Genomic DNA, 26267 nt, shown 5'->3' with positions numbered 1-26267 from the left:
CTTAGGGAAGCAACCTCTCTACATGCATTTAAAGTGTGACACTAATCTTTGATATATTTTGTTATTTTGGGCAGAACAAGTTATAAAAAATGCACATGAATTGTCTTTCGTGTTTTCAGCTGATAGTGGTCCAGTAGCGGTATCTCAGCCCAACCCTGCGGGTGTGTCCAGTTCTTCTGAGCCTGTGTCAGCGCAGAAAATTGTCATTCCAGCAGCCTCTCACCATTTTTGCTTTTCAATAGACTTAAGAAGTATACGTGGTCTGGAAGTTGGTTTTCCAATAAATTGCATTTTAAGGTACAATTTGTTTTTGTTATTCTTGGTAAATACAAAGCCTTCATAATCTGAGTGATTGCTGGCAGTATGCTTCTATGCTTCTTCATGCCTTTTACGTAGCTGATTTTCAGTAGCAAAATACTTTAGAATGTTCATCTGGCTCATCATCTTTAATGCTCAGTTTAGTGATATGTAAAACTTTACCTTTTACTGTAATTTGTATTAAATGTCACTTGGATGTCTGAGCTTGGACGACAAGAAACATCAGTCCTTAAAGGAAGAGGAGAACTACTTTTCATGTTACTTTCTGGCTGCATTTCCAGCTGATCAATTAAGTGTTCGGTTTTGTGCAGGTTGTGTTTTTTTGTTTGTTTTGTTTTTTGTGGGGTTTTTTTTGTTTGGTCGTTTGTTTTGGTTTTGGTTTGGTTTTTTTTTTGGTAGTTTTCCATGTTCTACCAAGAACTCTTTTTAGTGTTATAGTAAGAGACAGATCACTGGTTTGTGCATGAATCCAAAGCAGAACATTCTAGTTTTCATGAGCAATCAGTATAGTAAATGCATTATCTTCTGAGAGACTTGTAGATACAGAGATGATTTTGGTGGCTTAAAAAAGAAATTCTGCTTATGGTATATTAGTTATTGGTGGTGATTGATTAGTTATTGAATTCAGTGATTAACAACACGTTTTACAATTTGTCTTGTTTCCATTAGGGCACTTTTGGTGTTTGTGATGAAGTATCTTTGGTGATTCAGTTTGAAAGAATTGAATATTTCTGGCTAGGGAGGTGCCTCTGCATTTGCTCTGCCTTTTTTCTGTCAGAGTTTGATTCATACAGTTTTAACTGGTCACTGGGAAGTCTAATTGTGGTGATGATTTTTGGGGTTTAGATTTTGTCTGAACTAGGTTGAAAAGGTGTGGATGAGATGTAGGGGTAGAATATTTATATACATATATATATTATAATACAGAGTGCATCATTAATGTCTTTCTGTATAGGCTACATTACTAAATAGTATGTAGAAAGCAACATAAAATGGTTGGAATTTTGTCACATAGAATCTTTCATATAACATTTCAATAATTAATTTGTTTCAGAACAGTAACAATACATCGGTTTTGTTGTTTCATGCACTTGAATTTTTGTAGTCAGTGATGAACATGGCAGGAAAGTGGAGAAACATCTAGATACATAAATGTTAAGAAAGGTTGCAGGGTAAAACACTGCATATTCACTGTAGATTGGAAGCATTATTTTACTCCAGTCTAAACAAGCTCTTTCAGCAACTCTCCACAAAAGGTGAAGTATGCAATTTTTATATATAGTGGCATCATTTGATGCAGCTTTTATTTTATTAGGAACTTAGCTGACAGCTGGTTTGAACAAAATGAAGTTTAAGAGATTTGAGCCGTCCCTTTTTTTACAGTTTATCATACACTGAAATGTGCCAATAGAGTAGTTTCAGGCCACATTTTAAGTTATATTGGTAAAATGATTTGACTTTCCTTTTAGTCAGTTAAACTGTGGAGATTAAAAGCTAATGAAATTTTCAAATGGTTCTGACATTGTGTATATGAATACTTAGTTATCAGTTGTTGCATGGTAGTCTAGTCTTAACTGTAAGTATAGTTACAAATTTTCTCAAGTGACAATCTATGTGTGAATATAAATTTTTCTTCTATTTCTCTGCTCACTTCATGTAATAATTGCAGAGTTTTAGTAAAATATGAATTCATCTGGTTGTGAACATACAGGTTCTTAAAGCTCTTTGTTGAAACAACAGCCAATATTAAGAAGCTGGATTAGTCCTGAAGTAAATGAAAACATGAATACTTGAGCACTAAATTCTAATATTGTATGTACTAGTATAAATTTTGCACATGTGGATATAAGTCATTCTTTAGTACATGATGTCTAAACTAGTTTTCCTGTTGCAGAAGGTATAAGAAAAGTTATCTATTTATAGACTAATTATTTTTGTTATTGTTTTTATTAGGTACTCGTATCCTTTTTTTGGCAGTGCAGCACCTATTATGACAAGTCCACCTGTAGAAGTCAGAAAGAACATGGAAGTCTTTCTTCCAAAGTCATATTGTGCATTTGACTTTGCAACTATGCCTCATCAGCTTCAAGATACTTTCTTCAGGTAGTGACTTGCAATTTTTTATCTTAATTACACTTTTCTTGGTTTTGTAGCAAATGCAGTTACATTAAGATTGTCAGTTCTAGAATTTAGTAAATAATTCAAGTGCTAATGCCAATAAATACTTAATAGCCTACACTTCCAGTTTCTCTATTAATTACATTTAAAGTCAGGAATCCTACAGTTGTTGATTTTATCACTTGCATACTTAGGTGTTATTGTTTACAGAAACAAGTGCAGTGGCAGTTTTTGACAAAGTACTACTTGAAATATGTAATTTTTTTCTTTTTAATATGCAATGACTATGTGATATCTTCGAAAATACAGCAGGTACCTGGAAAGCAGCTCACAATGTTAAGGGCTGTGAAACAGTTCTCCCAGTAGTTCCATCAGCTTTCGTATTTTAAATGAAAATGGCTGAAATTAATTTGTAAGTATTTACAAATGAAGATGATCAAGTTGCATTAGTATTATTCTGTCAGTCACTTTCACTATAACATTGTAATTCCCTAATAATTGAAGAAAGGAATGATAATCTGACTGACCCACGTGATGGAGAAGATACAGAGTCAGTCGGTCTCATTCCTCTAAGTGGAAGGCACTAAAACCATCTCATTGACATTTGTAACCATTACTGATTTGGAAGGGTACTTTTAGAACATGAGGTTCTTCTGAATAAAAATGCTTCCTGTTTCATTTTGATGCCTGACACTAAGATCACTTCTTTGTTTCAGATTGCCTCTGCTGGTTGAATTGTGGCACAAGGATAAAACAGCCAAAGACTTACTTCTAGGGGTGGCAAGGCTTCAGCTTTCAAATGTTTTGGCTTCAGAAAAAACCCGCTTCTTGGGTGGGAATGGTGAACAATGCTGGCGCCAGACTTGTAATGAAACAGTCAGTGTCACAGCACCACAAGGGTAAAACTATTTAAAAAATACTTTACTCTGTAGCAAGTTTTGTAGAGTTGTTTGTTTAGTATTTCTCTGAAAAACGGCCAGCTCTTCCTGCTTAGCCTTTTGAATAGGTAAACAGGCTGTGGAGTACTGCAGTATGGAGAGGAGGGAGTAGGCATGCAAGAGATGCCCCAATTCATATTATGCGATGTCCACACTACTACCACAGTCATTGTAATAAGCCTTTACATAATCATGATCCTGGGTAAATTAAACTTCACAGACAGATTAAGAAATAAATAATTGAAAAAAATGGTACTGAGGCACTTCCTTGACTAAGTTACTTATTTACAGAAAGTGCTAATATTCCAGGAAATAGTTACCATTGTTTGTCCATAGTATGCTTTTAGATGCAACTACTTCAGTGAAAGTTAGGAGGACAGACATATCCAGAAAATTGAGACGTCTCCTGTTTCAGGATAGTAGCAGGGGTTTCAGCTTGTTTACATCAGAAGGAGCAGTATTAGCTAGCCTTCTGTCTGAAGACAAATGTTCATTTGCACAGGACAGTGATGGGTTATATATATATATATTTTTTTTTTTTTTTTTAATTTGTAGTTACTTCTGTCCTGTGTCCTTGTTGAAGATGATTAGTGTTCGCAATCAGTGTCTAGACCCTCATGTTTTCTGTGTAATGATGAAATTTGTTTATGCCCTTAGAAATAAATGTAATTGCTATTAAGACTGAGGTCAGTTTTAAACCTCTAATGAAACAGATTAAAAAAGCATGTTATATTTAACTCACAGGAAATTTCATGTTAGTGACTGGTATCCCCCCCTCCCCCCATCTTAATAGAAAATTGACCTCTGGCTTTGTTTAAACTTCTGTGTGAAAGCCAGCATGGTCTGATTCTGTGAAGAGTTACTTTAAGGTCTGACTATACATTCAGGTTCATACTTTTACTGTTGGTTAAATGAAACCTGCTTTTGCGCAAAGCATAACCACTAGATGGCATTCTCAAAATGTTACCAGGTCTGTGTTTTGCTGTGCTGACCCCTTCTTATCCTCGCTCTTCTTCATGTAACTTTCTTTTTACACTGGTATGTTAAACAGACTTAATTACTCAGATTTCTGAGGTTTGTTAATATGAATCTTGTTTCCTTTTTTAGTCCGTGACTGATGGAAAGTTGTAAGAATTTATTGCAGCAATTTATTTTAACTTAAGTGAAGTACAAGCAATTTATTGGGTTTTTTCCCCCTTGCAAATAACTGTAGAAGGCTGCACCTTTGTAAAAAGCATCTTAGTGTTGACTATTTATATTTGCTGAAAGTGAATTTCTGTGAAAACTACAGCTATGGTAAATTCCTGCAGCATCTTGTTGCTTGATACGTTCTGCAGCTTCCAGGTGCCAAGTGGTTGTGTGATTGCCTTTGCCTTACTGAGTGGTTATCACTGAAACGAGAGGTTTTGTTTTGACCAAGGTCTACACTGCAGTGTACCTTCATGTGCGACTTTTGATAAAATTTCCAGTTACATGACTTCAGTGTGTTCCTTCTCTTAATATCTTTGTATGCAAAAGACTGTCTTTGTTTGTTACATTTTGACTGTGACTAGAGATGAGGCAGTTGGAGACAAACTGTTCTTCTTAAGCAGAAGCCACAACTACTTTCAAATTAATTTATTAAAATATCTGTTATCTAGGCATCGTTAGATATTTTAACCTCTGAGTGGATTTAAGGTTGCCAGTTCCCTGTGCTGAAGCTTCCAGAAATGTGTTTTTTAGTAATCCAAGGATGTTTTACCACAAATGATAGGCTAAATTACTTATATTGTGGATAACTAGTAGGTTACTGTTGAAGTCTAAAAGAGCAAAACTAAAGAAATTTAACAAGTATCTTAAGATAAAGTCAGCAGCAATGCCTGTATGAACAGTTATATTGTTCAGATATAAGACTGTAGGTAGAATTTTGGGTTATTCCCTTGTTGCAGGGATGTGTTGATTATAGTAATCTGTTAATTAAATAGGTTCCCAAAGACAAGTTATCTGTTTAAGTCAGAAAGCTTACAGTGGGTTCATAAACTAGCCCCTAACTTAAAAATATACACTGGAGAACATGTGAGGCATAGGAAGCTGTTTAGAGATTCTGAGCTTGCACAGAACTTGTAGGATTTCAGCTTTGCTGGTTTGTATGTTGTCTTACAATTCTCTTTCTGTATCTTTAGACAGTTTTCATTAAAATAACATTCTAATGTTATTTACAGGTCAGGTAGCAGAATAGCCGAGCTTTCGTATGCCATCACCTTGGAAGACTACGGGCTTGTGAAAGTGCAAGAAGTTATGGTGTCAGATTCTTCTCAAGTAAATTTTCTATAAATCTTTTCCTTTTCCTTTGAACATGTCTTTGAAAAGTTGAGGTTCCAATGAAAATCCACTCTCATTATATCAGGATATGGGTGCTGGTCAGCAACGGGATGTCCCTCCCACTCAGCCTTGCTGTGCCCCAGAAGACCATCCAGAACCTCGAGAAACTCTGGAATACAAAGCAGCACTGGAGTTAGAAATGTGGAAGGAAATGCAAGAGGACATTTTTGAAAATCAGGTTTTTACTCTTCACTACCTAAATTACATGATTGCCAGAGGTTTAGCAAAATTGGTATAGAGAAGAACATGAATTGTATTTTACTGTTTCGAGTAAGAACTAAATTTTACTCATACAGAGTATTAAAACTTCAGATGTAAACTACTCCATCCACAAATTCCGTGCTCTTAAGGAAGAAGTTTAATTCTTAAGTGAGTGAAGAAGGTGCTAGGTTTGAGCTGCAGAATACCATCTTCAGTTTCCCATTACTCTTTATAAAGTGCAGTAGATACAAGATTCAAACTATTGATGTTAAATATTAATTCTGTATTCCTTTAGTTGCGTCTCAAAAACCATTGCTCTCTACTCTTGAAGTTATTCTGAGTGGTTATAGTCACATGATTTTTTTTAAAAGATGGTGAAAATCTAGTACCTATTTATTTGGATATTTTTCTCAAACTGCTTACTTTGCATTTTATACTTCAGTGTAAGAAATCTCTCATTATCAGAATCATATCTTGAGTTACACAAGTCAGCATACAAAACTTTTGCTTCAAGACTTAGTACTCTAAGGGTACACTTCCAACGATTTTGATCTGGTTTTCTGGTTTGGGGGGTTTGTTTGTTTGTTTGTTTTTCCCTCTAAAAGCTTAAAAAGAAGGAAATGGTCCATATGCAAGCACTTGCAGAGGAATGGAAGAAAAGAGATAGAGAGAGAGAGGCATTAGTGAAGAAAAAGGTAAGGAAATTCCTCCTTATACTTGCAGGAAGTCTTACTCTAAATTGTTATAAATTTGACAAGGTACTTGGTAACATGTAACAAAGTGTCTGTGATTAGCCTTTGCAACTACTGATATGCTTGCATCTAGTCTACAACAGTGCAAAAAAAATTAAGAGGAGCCTTTAATCATAGAATATTTGTTAGGAATTTCCTTAGGTTTGCTTGCTGTATATGGGAGCTTTTTAACTTTAATTGCGTTTTACATGCCTGGTCAAAAAGCCCTTCTACAGCCTGGCTATACATGGCCACCCATTAGTCTTTAATGAGTTAGAAGGATTCTCTGTTGCAGGTTCTTAATTAAGAGCTGGAGATTTGTTTTATATGGAAGTTTCTAAATTAAAAATTTCAATATTTTATACTTTTTTTCTCCTTTGTTTAGGTAGCAGAATATAATGTTATGGAAGAACAGCTTCAGAAAACCCTGAAAGATCTGGATAAGCGAGAGCGACAGCTTTTTAGTGCTGAATCAGAGGTAAAAACTGGTCATATTAAACAATGCCATTGCATTAGCTACTTCTGTAAGGTTTGGGTTCTCACATAGTGGCAATTGTGTGCTGTGTATAAGATATTAAATAGCCACATTCATATGGATATATAGGGAAACACTAGTAATTAAGCCAAGTTTTGTTACAACTACATTTTTACTGAAATAGAAATTCAGTGAACTTTTAAATGGATTGCTAGAACTGTAAACCTTCTATTCTTGACAGAATTAGTGTCAGTGAAGACATTTATGTAACATTAGCATATCTCAAGTTTAGTTACTGTCAGGTGAGTATTGTACACATGCACAAGAGTTCTTCACTTCAAAAAGTAATTGCTAGATTAACTGTTGAAATAGGAGAAGGTGACAAAGATCTGGGAGAAACTCCAGTTGTCCAGATTTTGTTATCCAACATTTTCAGAGTTCCTACTTCTATTTATTTTTTTTTTTAGTAGTGACAAGGTCAAAGAGGATGCAGGAGAAACCAGTAACTACCACTGTACTGAACACCCTCAACCTGAGGAAGTGGGGTATGACTTCAGGGGTGCTAGTCACATGAAAAGAGAAAGTAAACTGCCTATTCTTGTCCTTCAGAACATACTCAGAATGATATAGGTGGAATACTGTGGTGTTCAGCAGTCCAACAAACTTTCTCCTTCCTCCTTGTAACTCAGATTAGTTTTTCTATCATACTAATCCCTTCTGTGCTTGTAACAAAATTGAGAATTCCGAATACAAGGGACTAGCTGGCTGAGTCTGTGTCCTGTTCAGTACCCCAGGCTATCTGTACCTCAAGATGCAGTTTGTGCTGTAAATAATGCTTTGACATTAACATCTGAAAAAAAACCTGGTGCTCAGGTTTGGCCAAGTGCATTTCAGTCTGAGTAGTAGTTATTTTGAATCTTGTGTATGTTTCTCTGAAAACTTTCTCAAAGTTTAGTGAGATTCTGACCTGAGAGTTAGAGATGATAAAAGTTAGTGGTTTCCAAAAGCATCTGGTCAAAATGATGTAGTGTTCAGTTAACAATTACACAGTTTGAGAAATGGGCTATTGGAGAAGTTTCTATTCAGCTAGCAGTTATCTGGGACAGTAGCATCTTTCTAGAAAGTTCAAACATGTCAAGGATTGTCCTTCTGTTTAGCTTGGTGAGAAATTATCTCAGTATGCTCAGTATGAAAAAGTGCTGTCTTTGACCTAAAGAAGCTGTGACTTTCACAGTTTCTGTAGTGAATTGGTGTATTTAGCTTTTCACTTTGTAGCAGGAGGGTGGATGTGCAACCTGCCTTGAGCAATGTTGTAGAAGCATGTAGAATGTACAGAAGAGCTCCAGAGAGCTCTGTTTTTACAATAGTCAAGCAAGGATACATTTATAGCCCAAATATAATAATTGGCAGATTGTTAGTTAAACTGAAATTCGTAAGAACATATGTAGCAAACATATGGACAATGGGAATTTTATTGTTTAATTTCTGAAATTAATAATTTTTCTGTCATGAATAGCAGTAGCAGTTGTAAGAGACTTTTAAAGTAAAGCTCTCACTCCTATGAATTAATATAAATATGTCTCTTTTTTTAAGCTTCAAAGAGTAAAGAAGGAGTTGCAAGCAGAGCATGAACGAAATCTGCAGGTGCTCCAGGATTCTGTGCGTCGAGCCAGGGAGGAATGTGCACACCAGCTTGAGCTAGAAAGGTCAAAAATGAAACAGCTGGAAGAAGACAAGGTTCGCTTACATCAGCAGGTAAATACACTTGTGTTTTCTAATAAAAGTGAGTGTTTCTCTAAGTATACTAAGTTAAGCAGCCTTTTGGCAGCAAGTGCATTCTGGCAAATTTGTAATAAACATTTTATTTAAATTGTTTGGTGAGCCCTGTGCTGAGATCCATCCATGTCAGCCTTGCTCAGTTGTAGGGCCAGTGGACAATGCTGCGTTGGTAATTATTTTTTCAACACTGAAAATCAAATTTCAATTAAAAGCATGTATAATATGAAGAACTTGAACAGCAGTGTACATTTCAGTAACTTAAAAAATTGTTAGCAATTATCATCTATGTAGCTTGACTGTGCAGATAGTTTTATTCTTCTATTGCAGAAGAATATTTCTATTATCCTTATTGTGGCAGAGGGGGAAACCCTCTTGTTATTTCAATCTTCTATTCTGAGAGTAGTACTTTTAAAATAGAAAATTTAGACCACATTCAAAGCTAACTTTGGCACTGACAACAAGGCTAGTCTAGATATTTTTCCTGACTCTTAAACTGTAGAAGTTAGTTCTTTTTTTTTCTTAGCTGCTATAACATTAGATGCTTAATTTCTTACTAAGTAGATTAAATCTTACTAATGCCTAAGTGTTCTGAAAAGTACTTACTTTATGTAGATTAATTACTTGCTTTGGTGTTTTTCATGTCTGATACATGATAGTGATAATCCCATATTAGCTTTTACTGTTTGAGGAACTGTCAGCCAAAGCCATATTTTTGTACTTAGGAAGAGTTGTGCTAGATTTTTGTGCTCTTTTTAGTTCTGTATTAAACACTAATATTAATGTACTTCTTTTCTTGTTAGCATATGTTAACCACAGTACAGTAAACTTTAAAAATGTAGCTAATACAAAACGCTGCTAACCTCAAAGATACTCATCTTGACTATTCTACTTGAACAGTCACTGAACTGAGATGAGCAGATTGCAGAATGCAATCGTCTTCAAAGTGATAAGTGGATCACTTTTGCATTTTGTGTTGTTGGCAGCTACCTGTACAGATGAGACAGCCAGTTGTTCTTCAAGCTCAAGTGGCCCAATGCCACCAGCTACTATTCTTCTTCCATATTCATTCTTTCAGCTCCCACTGACCATTTTTAGCTTCAACAGACCTTTTCTAAATAAAACATCACAATCACTTTGTTTTTGCTATTCAGAACAGACATACAGTTAATCAGACCAATGATCATTTAGCTCAGCATTATGATGCAGCAATGGCTGGATTTAGAGGACAAGAAAATAAGAAATGGGACTATGAAAAAAAGCAGTTTTGGTATATCCAGCAATACCATCAAGGGTTATATGTACTCTTTGCCAGAGTCAGTTTCATATTTACTAGCAGTCAGTGAAAGTTTTCTTCATGATCTCATATGATTCCTTTTAAAAAGTATTTAGTATTCCAACAGCCTATGGCAGTGAGTTCTAAAATTTAATTATGTCTTATGTACTTAAAAACTTACTTTTGTTCATTTTAAGCACATTACTTGGTAATTATGAAGAATCCTTTAGTGCCTGTGCAACACAGTGTTCCTGCTTTCATAGGTGGCTGTCATACTGTCTCTCTTCCAAACACAAGTCCTACTATGTTTTGTCTTGTTTTGTATGAAAGCCATTCTTTCCAGAGGATTCTGGCTGTCTTCCTCTGTGCTGTTCCTGTTATGCTTCAATATGTGGTGGTTGCTGCCACATATTCTGCATATGACAGGCTTTTTTCTTTTGCTTTGTTGGGGGTGGGGTTTTGTTTGCTTACTTTGGAGTTTCACTCTAGGACCCTGCTCTTTGTAATGTGCACAAGCGAAAAGTTTCTGATTTTACCAGATGGGGCTCTTTTTTCAAGACCTTTTTGGGTGTGGAGTTTTTTGTTCGTGTGGTATTTTTTTTGTTACTGTTTTTGGATTTTTAACACAGAATGTTCTGGAATAAGTGATCTTATTCCATATCTTTTAAAGGGATTTGTCAGTACACAATTTCCACATTTAGACATTTAGAGAACTCTACAATTCAACTTGTTTGGATGTAAGCCCCACTATGTACAAGAGAAGATCCTTGAAGCATCGGCCTTGAAGAATATCATCCTTACTTTCTGAATAAGGAAGTTGTGCTTTATTTGTTGGATTTTTATGGTTTTCTCATAGTCCACAGTTCTAAGATCTCGTGAGAAATTCAATTTTTGAAAGTGTTTCCAGAATCAGACAAGAAATTAAACATTGTTATAGAAGTTCTAGGGAGAATAACAAAAGGGATTTGTTATTGTCTTTGGCATCATGTCTGTATGTCAGCTTTAAAAAAAAAAAAAAGGTGAAAATGGAAGGGTGTTAAACAGCAGTATCTTTTGTTCAAGTTGTCTATTGTAGTTCTGTGTGAAAAACAACAGCAGCGAACTATGTTTTTGTATGGGTCCCTAGGAAACATCTTTGCTTTCTTACATCCATTCTGTAACAATTATAAATGCAAAAAGCAGAATTTTGGGAGAAAAATAGTGGTGACCCAATTAGAAGATCCAAAGAATTAATATATTGATGTATGAGTACAAGTTGTAGGCTTTGAAACAGAAGTGAGTTCTCTAAAGCATTTTCACCCAGTATTCTAAACTGTTAGATACAATTCATGGAAATACTTGCATTATCTAGTTGAACATAAATATAAGATCATGTGGGATCATACTCTGTTATGGAATACATCAGTTCCATCAGGTATATTTAGGTATTTATAGTTGAAGAATATTTAAAATAAGATGAAAACCTTACAAATAGTTCTTAGTATTTTTAATATATTATAAAAAATGCTGTTAAACATTTGACTTCCTTACTTTCTCTGTAGCAAGTAATTGTGTATTGGCATCATTTGTCAAATTACCCATTGTCTGTAAAAAGCAAAGCACTCTCTTTATAAAAATCTTCTTGAAACTGTGGAAGTACACTGTGAGGGCAGAGGTACACAGCATTAAGTCATTAGTCACTGAAGCCTTTCTGCTTCAGCCTTTCTTCTAAATCATTTGACTGTACAAAGTATTAGTCGTTTCCTTTTGCAGACATTCCTAAAAAAGTTATGCTGTGAAACTGAGTAAGTAATAAAACTTCATATAGTAGATAACATTGGCTTTCTTTAAAAGATGTGTAAATCTTAGTAGTTATGCTTTCTGTATTTCTTCTGTAAGTTGTTTTAGAAATATGAACAAAAATGTGCGTAAATCTTGTTCTTATGTATATGAGGACAGACTTGTTTTTTCTTTCCAGTACTGAGCAAAGATCCTCTTTAAAACTCTTCCTATTAAAACATTGCTGTGTGCCATCATTAAGAAATCATTAATTATAAATGTGTAACATTCAGTGTCTGTTTTATATCCGATAATTGACAGTATGATTGATGTTTGTTCCAGGGACTAAGAAGCAACTTAAATTCTGTAATCTAATTATTTGTCCATGAATGGGGTTTTCTGTTAACTTGCATCTTGGTTTCTTTAACTTACATCTTTCTGTAGCTTTATGAAGCAGAAAATAAGCATAAGACTTTGGAGAAGGAGTTCCAGCAATACAAAGAACAGCAAAGTAGCAAACCAGAAATCCAGCTACAATCAGAAATAAATCTTCTTACCTTAGAAAAGGTATACTGGATTATTCTAGTATTTAAACACTGTCACAATGGTCCGTTCACTGATAAAGGGGATGTAGAATAACACTGTGTGATGAAGTGGTTAATTTGTCTGTTTTGGTTTACTTTTTCCAATTACTTCTTTAGAGTTTAAATATTCAGACACAAATAAGGTCAACAGTGGCCTTATTTCTATAGAGGAAGCAGTAATGTTGGAGGCTAAAACAGGAAAAACCTTAACCTATATATTTAAATCATGATTTATGATGGGGTCTCTGAACTTTCTGTTTAGAAAACTAAGAAAGATGATTATTTTCTTGAGTATTAATTTAAACTGGTATTCCATTATGTGCATTTTCGTAATTAAGTATTTCTGCAGAGATTGTGTTGCTTACCAATAGAATGGAATCACTGTCATAACTTGACTTTCCAAACATTCCCTCAGTAGAGAATACTTTGTTTAATTAAAACCACTGATGCGGGCATTTAATGCTCAGAATTGTTGTGAGGTTTGAGCAAAATTGTTGGCAAAATAAGCTGAAAAAACTTAGGCCATGCTTCTTGGCACAAGATATACTCGGTTATATGGCCAGTTCGTATGTTACTATATGCTTCAGTAACTTCTAATAATGCAAGCAACTGATGCAAAATATTTTTGTCACTACAGACTTTTTAAGTTCTTACATATTAAATATTTTTAGATATCCTGTTAGATGAATTAAACAAGTCAGTGCTTTAAGATCGTCACAAATTTAAGGAAAATAATTTTTGCAAGATTAAAAAAAAATTACTTCCTCAGAGATGTTAGTTAAAAATACTTTATTTTTTTTATTGTGTTTTGTGTGCTTCATAAGTATTTTCGTCTCTTTTAATGTAAAATTCTTTTTGCACAGATAGTAAAATGAATTTTTTTAGCAGTAAAAACTTTTAAAAATTTATTTAGTTAGTAAGATCAAAGGTTCACATTAGATACATAGATTTTAAAGAATGGTTTGAGCAGATGGGTATTTCAGAGAAAGGAATGTAGGACATAACTTCCATCAGCAAACCAAAAACTCTATGTACCTTTTCAAGAGAGATTTATTCATCAGCATTTTTGTTAAATCAGTGTTTATAACATTTTTTTGAATAAAGAAGGGATCAGGGGTTGGCTAATTGGAGAATCTTAAATTTAAAGGTTACATCAGCAGATTTAGTGCTAAAAAACTAATCTTTTTCTTTTTGTGTAGATGGCCATCCAATAAAAATAAGGTTATATTTTAAACAAGAAAATGTTCTTGTGCCATAATATTTATGTTATATTGTATAACAGCTTTAGATGATGTTGTATATTACGCTACATAAACACTTTTCTTAAACCAGACCCTTTGTATATATACATCTTTCAGTGATTGTTACTGCTGTTATTGCTTCAGCTGATATGATTTTAATTGCTCTTAGGTTGAACTTGAAAGAAAGTTAGAGTCAGCTACCAAGTCAAAGCTCCACTACAAACAACAATGGACAAGGGCTTTGAAAGAACTTGCAAGGATAAAACAGGTATGCAGGTTTTCTTTGGTCATATGAGCCAACCAAGTTAATGTCATGTTGGAAGCTACTAGGATTACTGTTAACTACTGCTTTCACGTTACTTGTTTTTGCAAAGTAAAGCTCTGAGCTATGCTTTTAACAAAAATAAGAACAGCAAAACTGGCTTGTATTTGACTTAGAACTCAGGAAAGGCCAAGGCTGAGCCCTGCAAAGAAGGCTGAAATAGTTAAAAGCAGATGTGATTTGAAAAATAAAAAGTTCAGTTTAATTCCAAATAATGCTGAATCAGCACTCCAGGAAAATGTTTTGCCACTATCCCAACCATCTTGGTCAGTTATAGTACTAATAACTGTTCTGTATTTTAATTGTATAATGAATGAAGGGTAAAGGTGAGAAACAAGTAGTCACTTTTAGAAATAAGGGTTAAGTTTTGATGAATGCTGTAAAGTAAAGAAAAATTAAACAGGAAGTGAAACTTTCCTCTGCTTTTGGAAATTCTGACCTCATACTAATGTGACATGCTATTTCACTGCTAAGTTTTAACAGAGCTCTTGTGTGTCTGTGGGCATCTATATAGATACAGTCATATACTTTTGACTTGAAATTACTGTGTTTAAACTTGCAGTACTAGCAGCTTAATCCTTGCTGAATCCATAGTACATGTTGTATTTTGTCATCTGTGTTTCGTGAATTCCAGTAAACATTACCTAAACAATGTGCTTAGGAATGGCTAGCATTTCCATTGGCCCTGACAAACAAATAAGTAAATAATATATCCCAACTGATTCGCGAACAAACCTTGACATGTACACAAAGCTTCAGAATTTAAGTTTAGTAAAAGGTTTTTATTACCTGTACTTCCAGCTTGTGGAACAGTGTTGGGTTTTCTTACAGATTATAGTACCTTCATTTCTGATAGAATCAGGTTTTGGAGAGTAAAAAAGTTAAGCCCATGCTCTTCTAATTTATAACGTTTTTTTAATCTATATTTCTGCTTGAAGAGGGTCCACAATCATTATTAGTAAGCAAAAACTAACCTTCATTTGCAGTCTTCAAATTGTACCTTTTTTGCCAAGTGATAAAAGGAGTCATCTGCAATTTGTGAAACATTTATGTTTGAGAAGGTGATAAGAGGAAAAATATAAATCTTATCTCTCTGATTAATACTTCTTCAGCAATCATGAAATATCCAGCCTATCTTTTCTTGCCATGTTTTAAAATTCCTGTAGAATAAAAGCAGAGCTTGTCACTTGCCATGCTAACACTAATGTATATCACTATCCAGTTCTTATTATGAATTTCATCACCATAGACCTGATGATCTGGATTTATTAATATATGCAGATGGTTTCAACTGAACCTCTTGCTGAAAGTCTGAACCATGAAATAAGTTGGCATGTACAGTGAATTATGCTACCTACAACTTCTCCAACAGAACAAACCCTTTCAAAGTAGTTCTTGTGGGTTGTATACTCCTGTGCTTCATCTATTCGTAGTCTATTGATAAAAGTTTTAAGTGACTTTAGAGAGCCAAATAAAAGTTGAAGCAAATCTGATCAAAAACCATTTGCTGTGTTTTAAATATAAATTTGGAAACTGTAGCTTAAGGAATTCTTGATTTGCTTTAGTTCAGATGATTTGTGCAATTGTGCATAGACTGAACAATTTCTTGTTTGAATTGGATTAGTACCATGTTAATTTTGTGTTGCCTCTGGTGAATAGCCACAGGGCTGTAATCTGTGCCAGCAATTTGTCACACCAAAGCTCTCTAGAGAACTATACAAAACATTTGTGTAGTGAGGATTAGACGCTGAAAGCCGTATCTTAGATTGTTAATAAATGTTAATGACAAAACCCAGCTGGTAAGTCTTGGAAATGAGATCTAATGCTTTGTGCCCATTGCCAAAAAAACGTTTAAACAGAGATTTCCATTACTTAAAGGTGACCCAGTGCAGTCAATTTGTGAATTAAAGAAGCATAATCTACAGGCTAAGCATTTAGTAAAATGCTCTTCTGATTTGCAACCATAAAAGTCAATGTTTCCTTAATTAAAAAGTTTTCTTTTATTTTGGAACTAGTTCTTAGCACACAGCTGGGATAGTTTTATATTTTGCAGAATATCAGAGACACAGTGCGTAACTTAAAGTATGGGACTGCTAATAGAATATGATCTAAGCTTCTCCATGGGTAGGATTTTGAACACTGAACATAGCGCCAGTGTTACTGAAGTACATGAAGGCACACATAAATCATATTTACCTGTACTTTAGAAAATACAGAAGTTAGTTAAATTTAAACAGTTTGTAAAGCTGAGTGACAATAGACTTCACCCAGCTTACTTTTCTTTTCTCTGTTACTCAGTGAAAGTCTGTATTAATACTTCATTTCTTATACGCCTGTTCAGCTTTTAGGGAGAAAAACATTTCAACAAATAAGCTACATATCTGTGCACCCAGGTAAATGATGTCATTTCTGGAGATTTCAAGAACTCTTTCAATGTTTGCTGACTGGGTGATCTCAGTACTACACAAATGAGACTTACTTTTTTTTTTTTTATTTATATGAGCATTATTTCTCAGATGAATCCAGCTGTTTACACAAAACTGCATACATCCTTGTATGTATACACAGAACTTGGATATCAAATTCAGTACCTGTCTGGGTGTAAGAAACATTATATCAAAACAAAAATCAAAACTGGCAGAAATGTCATTTTCTGTAGTTGATAATCTCAGTTAGATTTAATCCAAATAGCCAAAATCTCAAAATATACATGCATTCAGTGTTCTGGGAGAAGTATTTTTTTTAAGTCTTCTAATGTGTTTGTGTCTTACAGACCTGTTAGAACCAGCACTGATGCATTTGTTTAAAAGAGCATAGACCATATTGGCTGGCTGACAATTCATTCTGTCTTGTCCAGGATCTTGCTTATCCACTCAGTAATTAATTTTAAGAATTTATAAGTAATTTAGCCAAGGATAGGATGTAAATCTTTGTTTAAAAAAAAAAAGCACACACACAAAAAACCCCCACGTTTGAAAGTCTAAATCTTGGTTAAAAACTGTGTCTTGAAACCATCCAGGCCCTCCTACTGACTTGTCAGCTCTGGGTTATTTTCAGAAAACTTTACTTGAGTTCCTTAGCTTCAATCGTAAGTTTTTCCCACAGACTTGCATGGTATGTATGAGTGGGAGAGTGAATAGTGGCTGCTATTTAGCCATTGTTTAGTCTAGTGTATGTATGTTTACATCTCACTTTGGATTTATAGGCAGCTATGGCAAAATAAAGATTGTGCTTCCTTGATTGAAGAGCCTCTTAACTAAAGCACCTGGTGGCATACAGGGATTCTTTTATGATCTGATTATAATTGAAATTTTGATGGTTTTTTATTATCAGTTAATTTTTATTTAATGCTGATACTTCTGCAGGTTTCAAAACTTATGACTGAGATTTCCACCATACAAGCTTCTAAAACAGTATTCCATGTCTCAAGCACTACATTAGAGATGAAAATTAATGAAGAAAAGTAGTAAAACATTGTAGTAAATTATATGATAACTACAATGCAGACTTGTTTGTTATGGATTTGTTTTGTGGAGGAGAATGACAAAATATGAAATTAGTGAAAGGAATATTGGTGAGACCTTTTATTGAAGGAGGTGGGTGGGGGGCCGAAGGAAAAGTAGCAAAAAGAATGATTAGCAGTGCTGAGGAAGTAGTGCAGGACCAACTAATACATATTATTGAGATAATTTTTGCATATGATATTCTTGATTAATCTGTGGCTGCCCTACTGTGGGATAGTGGCTGATGATTGTTAGGTTATGATGCAAGTGTAATATATTTCCAAGTGTTCTGAGTTTCTGGTGGGTTTTATCTTCTATTCACGAAGTTGCCTTTAGTCCAGCAGTCGATGATTCTGGAGTGTTCCATTAGCTGAAATTTAAAAATGCAAGATTCTAAGTGCTTAGGAACAAAAATTCTAGTACTTCTTACTGAGGTTTAAAACACCCTGTCTAGAATAAGCAGTTGGTAATAAATCTGCAATGCTCCTTATTTTAGGATACATTATAGGAGTAAAGTTTGGAAAGTTAGCCAGAAAGTCTTGACTGAGAATTTTCAGCATGCAGCATGTATGTTTAAACTTGTGTGCACTGAGGTACACTTAAAGAATACCAAGTATTCAATTATAATTTAGTTTTTCAGTATACACAGAATAAAATGAAGATGTTACAAGGGGATTTTAAAATGTTGGACTTAACTTTTGTGTAAAGTAAATGTGCAGAAGTGTTTTATTAATATTGGTATTTTACTTTGAAACATCTCACAATAAATTCTGCTACATTTCTAGTTCCTTCTATACAGTAGAGTTCTTCTCCATTTAAAAAAGTGCTTGTTGCTCAGTGGATTGTTACATTGTCATGGAAAAAGTAGGTTTAATACCTGAATGTCTGATAAAGTGACACCAGTTTCATCACTGAGATGAATAAGAAATCCTTCCTTCTCTCTCACCATAACAAAATATAGTCTTTTTATGGCCCCTCAACATATCATAACAAAATTGTATATAAATTAATTCAAAATCAGCATGCCTCCCTTATCAAACTGTTGTAAATTCTTTGCCATCTTCTGGTATTGATGGATTATTAGGAAATGGGTTCCTCTTGCTCTGCTATGAATGGTATACATAGAACAAGTTTTCTGTTATACACCCTACAAATTGTTATGACAGACTTTTTAAAGGAGTCAAAGACTAATGTTGGGAAAGACATTTGAAAATCACAGAGTATGAAGTGTGTAATGTAAATTACACACAGGATCCATCATGAAAGAATCCCTTCTCACTTGTTTTAGTGTCTGTTTTCCGAGCTGGACTGTCATGAACTGAATGGTAGGGATAATCTTGCTTCAGCAAATGTTGATTTTTACTTTTTAAATTTAATATTATTGTGCTTAAATGTTGCTATTTGGGGTCATAGCATGGCATGCCTCTAAAATTCTTGACTTTCAGTGACTTATATTAAATTAATCTGGACTTTTCCCTCAGCAACCCAAATAAGAAAGTGCCAAATATTTGCCATGTTTACATCACAATTGTATTAGTAATCAAATTAAATATCAAATCACCTTTATCTAAAAGGAATTCCTACCCAACATTAGCTTGGAGACAAAATGTACTGATAAAGGTGTTTCTCTCGCCTATTGAGAAAACAAGAATTTAGCACACGCTGTATTTAATCTTTCTTCCCTGCAAATCTAGGACTGTTATCCCTAGCAAAGAGCATGGTCTCTAGTGACACTGGTTTTGGTTGGTTCTGTGTTTTTTTGGGGTTTTTTGGATAGAATTTTTCCCCAGAGAAAAATATCAAAAGGAATGGGAACTGAACAAATGATTCTGCAGAAAAGCCTTGCTTTTCCTTCATCTCCCCATGGCTTCTTCATCATTCTGTGTTGTCTTTTTCTTGGTTTAATTAAACATTTTTAAAGGTATTTATTTAAAAAAATTGTGGTTCTGAAATGAACTGATTCAGTGAGGGCATAAAGGACCAAGCTATTAAATAAGATCTGATCAGTATGAAAGCATTAGAAGTAGTGTGTCTTCTTTTTAGTCTGTTTGAGCTTCAGATATTGCTCTGTTAACCTGAAGTATATGTACTTCGTCTAACATATACCTCTCCTTTGAGCTTGTCTAAAATGCCTTTTTTGCTCTCAGATTGCCGTTGTGAGCATGTTGCTGGACAGCAGAAACGTGTGGATCATTGAACTTCCCTGCCTGAAATAGTAACACATCAGCTTGTCATGAAACCTGTGGTCCAACACACACTGCTTCTGGCCAGCATGCAGTTATGCCTTTCTTCTGCAGTGCAGTTGGAAGAACGCTTTCAGAATTTTTCCTCATAGATCTGAGTAATATACTGCACAAACTGAAGGACTGAATTAAAAGGCTTCTACTCAGTGTAGTCACAGTTATGTGATGATTTGTGTTTATGTGGAAGTATTGCTGTCCTAGTAACAAGTGCGACTCTGTTTTGCATTAGTTTTGCAGTATTTAGCTTTTGGTCAATTTTTGCACAATGTACCTTCAAAAATAATTCTGTCATAGAATTATTGAGATACACAAATTTGACAGACTTAGATTAATACCCCAGCTTCCCATGACAGTACCCCTATTTTAAAATGGGACAATGAGAGCCTGAATAAACTGAACTGCAGAACAAAGAGTTTTCTAAAGTTAATCCTTATCTCATGAGCTGCAAAAAAAATTATTGGACTGAAACTAATCATACTACAAATCAGTGTAGGTTGAAAGGCTGATAAGAGATAATGGCAATTAAAAGTCCTCTCTCACGTAAGAGAGTTAAATTTTTGACATCACCTAAGAGGAAAATGTCAATCTCATCCTCCGCTGTAACAAGATGGTTTTCCTACTGATGAGTCAGTTTGCTTGTAAATGCATTCTTATATAATTTATTGTGAGGCCTTCAAGACTCTTACCACTGTTAGATAATGTTAACAGGAAAGCCAGGATGTACTAGACAAATTAATTTCAAAACCAGAACTTGGATATGCAGGGGGTATTGTATCTACTTCAGTGATATCTGTGCTAAGTTTCTTTATACTTGTTGTCTAATCAGGAGAAGTAGCTAATCACCAGACTGAATTACTGGATTCTTTACTTGTAAAGACAGATACCTAGAAATTTCTAGATTTCTTCTACGTGTACAGGGCAGCAACTCCACCCCTGAGACTAAATAGGACTTCCCAAAGGAGATTTAACGTACTCAAAATTTTATGTCTGTTTGAATTAAGGTGTTAGTTACAACTGGTTTAGCTTGTTTGTTTGTTTGTTTGTTTGTTTCCTGGAAACAGCAGTATTTTAATTTGCTTAACTTTGTAAAGGATTTAGCTTTAGGAAAATCCTACATAGGAAAATCCAATAGAAAATTGAATGGGGACACCAAGAATAGTGATTGATAGTCTCAAAGAGAAGTAAATATTAGCTTGTCCTTATACTTGTAGATTCTATGTAATTGAGGTAATCAGATTGACTGTCAATCTATTTACTTGTTCTGTTAATTGAAATTGTGCTAGTTTTGTGGCAGCCTGCTTGAGATAAGATCATGCTCAGTGTTTTTTCTTACTACCTGCATTTAGCAAAATAAACAACTCAACATTATTGCAACTATCAAAATAGTTGCAATAGTTCCGTTCTTCCTCATAGCTCATTTATTCTGTTCTTCCTTGTAGCCTGTTTTATACTTGAAATCTGGCTTTACTGGATACTGTTGCCTATCTACATATTTGGGAACCAGAGAATACCATTGTGATGTTTGCTGGGACTTTAAGCAAGAAATCCCAACTAAAAGCACTCTCTGCCTCTTCTTTCAAATACTTCAACAGTACTGCTTTATATGTAGCATTTCTTTTCCAGCATAAATGTCTATCTTAATTTAAAACTTTCTGTGTCCAAAAAGCTCCTCACATGCTTAAGTATATTGCTTAAGTGATGCATTTCCACTCTTCGAATAACTTGAATCATGTCTCTAGTTGGAATATACCTAGTTTTGCGTTTCAGCTGTGCTTTTCATTGGGTGGGAAAGACCCAGCTAGTGAACTGATGTGACATACCCGTCTGGGCCAGCAGTAGATGCACAAGATCTAGAAACCCTGCTTGGATATCTTTGAATATCCTCCAGCAGCCCTCAGTCAGTTAAGTACATCATGAGCCAGCTGCTGCATTCAGGCTATTGTGTTTAATGGACATAAGTGAATGTATTCTTTTTTTTATCTGTTTCCTTTTCATACTAACTCATTTTTCTCTCCATAATATCCCACTCTTTGCACATCTGCGTTTTTGTCACTGAATTACATTGTATCAGCAGCAAACTGTTCATTAGTGATTTCCCCATTTGTGAATATACAGAAGAATATATTCTTGTGGAATCCACTGTTACCTTCTTGCTCTTGTGGAAATGATCAATTGCTATCCTTTCTCTGGTGTTCTAAGCCCTGGGTAAGCTGAGAGTACTTTTCTCTGTCACTGCTTAGTTGTGTGCTCAGTTTTAGGAGGTTTCTTTGTGGTGTTTGGTTGGGATTTTTAAGACTAGTTGGAACAGTGACTGTTCTATAAAAGCTGAATTCGTTCTTCCTAATGTACCCATACATCCTGTTAGGTTTGGGTTATGATTTCAAATAGCTTGGCCACTATGGAAGTAGGTCCTGCTGGTACTTTCTGGTTATTTCTAAGGCCTCTGTTTAAAGAAAGAATATAATAAAAATTGGAGAAATAGTTACTCTGGTGGTGTCAACACCAATTTTGGTGATGGATTAAGACTAACCTCCGGTCAGTCTCACAACTTTTTGTTTGAATTTCCTTATAGCTCTTGAAAATTTTAAATATCAGCTGTCTATAGTAACTTGTTTTAATATGTACTGTATTTGTAGATTATTCTCAGACTGAAGCAGAATATGTTTTATTACAGTATTCTTCAAATCTTTCCCACATAAAAAGGGGTTTCTCTCACATGGGAACGTCCTTCTGCAATGAATTCTTGATGGGGAAGGAAGGACTATTGCCTTATCTTCACCAAGTGCTTTTTCTATGCTTCAGTCATCTATCAGCTGTAGACTCTTTGGCAGGATTCCTGCTTCTGTTTTTTTTATTAGTATGTATCTCTTTAGCAAGTTGCTCGTCAAGATTTATGACCCGTCTCACTGAAGTTCTAACATTTAATTCAGCTTACTGGTGTATTGAATTTAGTATAAAAACAAAGTTTTTGGAGTCTTTAGGGTTGATTTCTTGCTAAGTACTTCTTCTCTATTGTGTTGTCTGTTCACATTAACAGTTAGTCTTTTTTTATACCAATCCCTTCTGAAATTCAGATTTTCTTGACAATTATTGATCATCAACAGGGAGTGTTTAAAATGCTGGCAGCTGGAATTCTGGAAACTACCTGATTAAAGTCTTTCAAATATTATGAGGTTGACTGTATAAAAAATATGCTTACACATATCAAACAAAAAAATTACCTTTTTTTACTCCCATATTAAATATAAAAATGATTGTATTAATAATCAAACACTCCAGATGAAGGCAATGTCAAAATTGCAAAGATAAACTTCCACTTCACAATATGCCTAGATCCAGGATGTTTGTGTAACCTCCTCTGTTATTTTTTAACTACCTCAGGTCTTCTGTCTTATTCTGGGTATAAGACTGACTGTACTGAGTTAGTGCACAAAGTCATATGGAAAATGACTGGGAGGAAAACAAGTGGAGAGAAGACCATGTTTCTCACTAAGGCACTTTAATGTCACGAGGTAGTGGACTTAAACTTTAGGTTTCTTAGTATCTGTATAGAGCTTAAAAAATTAGAGCCAAGCAAACTTCCAGAATGGATAGATTGATTTCATTAAATCTACAAAGTAAATTATCTAAAATCGTGCATAGTGCTATACAAATGTAAAAGGACACCTTGCCAGAACTTTGTTTTCAAGGTTTATATTTCAACCACAAGTTGTAATTTCAAAAAGCTGTTTTTGAAGCTTTGGTACTAGACACTGTGGGGCCGATAATGGAAGTTTCCTGCAGCTATTTAGCTTTTATTTTCTCAAAAAAAATTATTTCACACACTATATAGTAAAGGAATAAATCTCATTAGCTTGAGCAGTTCCAGAAGTGTAAGTTTTATGCCTACCAACTTAAGCCAAAATTAGTAAGAGAATTTGTTAACATTTTTGCTGTTTTGTTAATGGGGAGATATCTGTGATTGGGCTGCAGCTGATCCAGCCTGGACAGGTTTGCTGTGATCGTGATAGTCACCGGTCTTACTGCATTATAGATATCACTAGCTAAGTCATTCTGTTAACTCCTACATTTCTAATGCTCCCGGAGATGTAATTGTTATGACTTCATTCCTAAAGTTCCGCTCTGTCACTATAATTAGGACTTTTACATGTAATCATGTAGTCAACTGAGTTATGTCTTCACCCTTTCCCACACAGCGGGAACAAGAAAATGCAATGGCTCACCTTAAAAAGCAGCAGCAAGAGCTCGAGCACATGAGGTTGCGCTATTTGGCAGCAGAAGAAAAAGAGCTGGGGAAAACAGACCGACAAGAGCTGGAGGTTATCAGAAATGAACTTAACAGGTATAAAAGTATTTGTAAGATTCCTCCCCACCTGCTCCCTATCCTTCTTTTTTCTTGCTGTCAGCCTTAAAACAGGAGAAGATTCAATTAAATCAAGATTATAATTGGCTGTCAGTCCAGTGAAAGAGCACTGTTTCATGTCCCTTAGGTAAAGATTGCACATTTATAAAATGCAACAGTATGGCAATATAGCAAAATCCATGTTTAATGCCACCTGGGGTTTTTTTGTTAAGGTCATAGATGTACAGCACCAAGCTTTTTTCTTTTATTTTAAACCTTCAGTTCTAAGCATAGATGCTGTGTTAATAAAAGAACAAGGCATGTTCTGTTCTTATCTTGAATATATTAAAATTTAAAATTTTATCTAATGTTGTCCTCCAAAAGCTGTCTGCACTGGTTTTGTATGTTGAACCCTTTTAATTTGTTTGCTTTACCAAAGCAGAAGCCTTCATAGCGAGTATCATAGTTACATATGCACATACAAAAAGTTTTGTTAATATTTAAGTATTATATTAACATTTTTTTTTTAGTTGTAGTTTTTTTCCCCAGTGACAGAATAATTTTTTACCTTTTACAGATTTCTTTGTTTTGCTTAGTACTTCAGTAGGTGAACTAAAGACTCAACACAAAGATAATCAAAGTGAGGTTTAAGATGTCTCATTCTCTAATTCTTCTTATTTTATCGATATCAGGCTAAAACAACAAGAAGAAGAGAGAAAGAAATTGAAAGATGCTACAGATAATTCTGCTGGAAGAGTGGATAGTCTTCATTGTAGAAAACTAAATGAGAATACAGATGATTACCTCTCTCGTCTGATAGAAGAGAGGGATACTCTGTTGAGAACAGGGGTCTATAATCATGAAGACCATATTGTAAGTGAACTTGATCGTCAAATCAGAGAAGTTATTGCAAAAAGGAACATCACTATTTAAAAGCATGCAAGAAGTTTTTACAAAGAGCCAAAATCTGAATGGAGTGACTTCTATAAGCCTATAGTACTTTGCAAAATATGTAATGTCATGCTTTGTTTTGCACATTATAGTCAGCTCTCTTTGAAGTCAATGTAAATATTTGCAACATGTCAAGTTAAGCACAGTTGTAAGATTAATGGGGGCAATGACTGGTTTATAATGTTTTTATACTCATGTGTGTGTATATATAATGTGTTTGTGTAAATATATTTATCTTGTGTACTCTCTTCTGAAATGTTTCCTACCTCTTTTTGCATCACCCCGATTAGGTTTACTTGTAACATTTTTAATATTGATTCTAAGATGTTTTTTGGTCAATATTGTTATGATTTCATTCAATTTTTAAAAAAATCTCTTCAGCTATACTAGGGCAAAATGACATCAGCTGTTTTCCCTGTCAAAACTCTTAATTCTGAACTGAAGTACTGACCAAATGTTGCTTTTTTACTAAATGACAAGTAATAAATTTTTGCTTCTCTGACTGTAGCTAACATAACAAAGTTATGTAATAAATAAGAGACAAGGTTTTGAGTGTGATGGGGATAAAATCAAACCTTAGGAAACTGAAGCCAAACCAGTTATTGTTCACTTGTGTAGTTTCTTCTCCAGACACTGGAGGGTGCCTGAGACTTAAATATTGTAAAGACAATGTTGACTAAATTTTCATAACTGGTTGGTTTTTGAACTAGTATTCTATGACTTTCCAGATGTATTATTTTATGAAATAAAATTTGATTTTAATTAAATATTAAGGACTTTGCATTTATTTTTTAACTGAACAAATAATTTTGTTTACGATTTCTAGTCATATGACAGTCTTTAGTGCTTTAATCAATAAAATAATGAACTTGTTAATCAAGGTTAATTTCGTTTTTTTAGTTTTTTTAATAATTAATTTTTAATTGAGTCTCTTCTGTGGCGTATAAAAAATTACAATCATGTTGCTGTGTGTTTTAAACAAACTTGAGGTTTTTTTCTAGCAAATCAAAGTACTGAGTACAATGAAACAAAATGCTAGTTTTTTTTAAAAAACACTTACAGACCTCATAATTTAAGCTATTTGGGTCCATTTAGCCATTTGAAAGATCAGAGCTTACAAGGTGCAAAG

At 34.4% G+C, this 26267-nt stretch overlaps 1 protein-coding gene across 5 annotated transcripts in view; it reads left to right on the top strand.

Annotated features, from left to right (window-relative positions):
- The window catches only part of CEP120 (centrosomal protein 120), a 36438-nt gene extending 10527 nt beyond the window's left edge, over positions 1-25911 (top strand). For 4 of the 5 annotated variants that reach the window (XM_017728303.1, XM_008629146.2, XM_017728301.1 and 1 more), the window contains 12 exons: positions 120-297; positions 2272-2421; positions 3153-3335; positions 5576-5672; positions 5761-5913; positions 6542-6631; positions 7053-7145; positions 8736-8897; positions 12397-12519; positions 13947-14045; positions 24042-24187; positions 24880-25911. In XM_017728303.1, the coding sequence (XP_017583792.1) occupies positions 120-297; positions 2272-2421; positions 3153-3335; positions 5576-5672; positions 5761-5913; positions 6542-6631; positions 7053-7145; positions 8736-8897; positions 12397-12519; positions 13947-14045; positions 24042-24187; positions 24880-25120 (1715 nt within the window). In that variant the 3' untranslated portion in view covers positions 25121-25911. Of the gene's footprint in view, positions 1-119; positions 298-2271; positions 2422-3152; positions 3336-5575; positions 5673-5760; positions 5914-6541; positions 6632-7052; positions 7146-8735; positions 8898-12396; positions 12520-13946; positions 14046-19749; positions 21258-24041; positions 24188-24879 lie in introns of those variants that run through there. The other variant, XM_017728304.1, reaches the window with a different exon arrangement.
- Positions 25912-26267: the final 356 nt, after the last annotated feature.

Source organism: Corvus brachyrhynchos, unplaced genomic scaffold (assembly GCF_000691975.1).
Source record: "Corvus brachyrhynchos isolate BGI_N302 unplaced genomic scaffold, ASM69197v1 scaffold90, whole genome shotgun sequence".
Classification (NCBI taxonomy): domain Eukaryota; kingdom Metazoa; phylum Chordata; class Aves; order Passeriformes; family Corvidae; genus Corvus; species Corvus brachyrhynchos.
The sequence above is the reverse complement of the archived record's forward strand: the minus strand, read 5'-3'. Positions and strand labels throughout refer to the sequence as shown.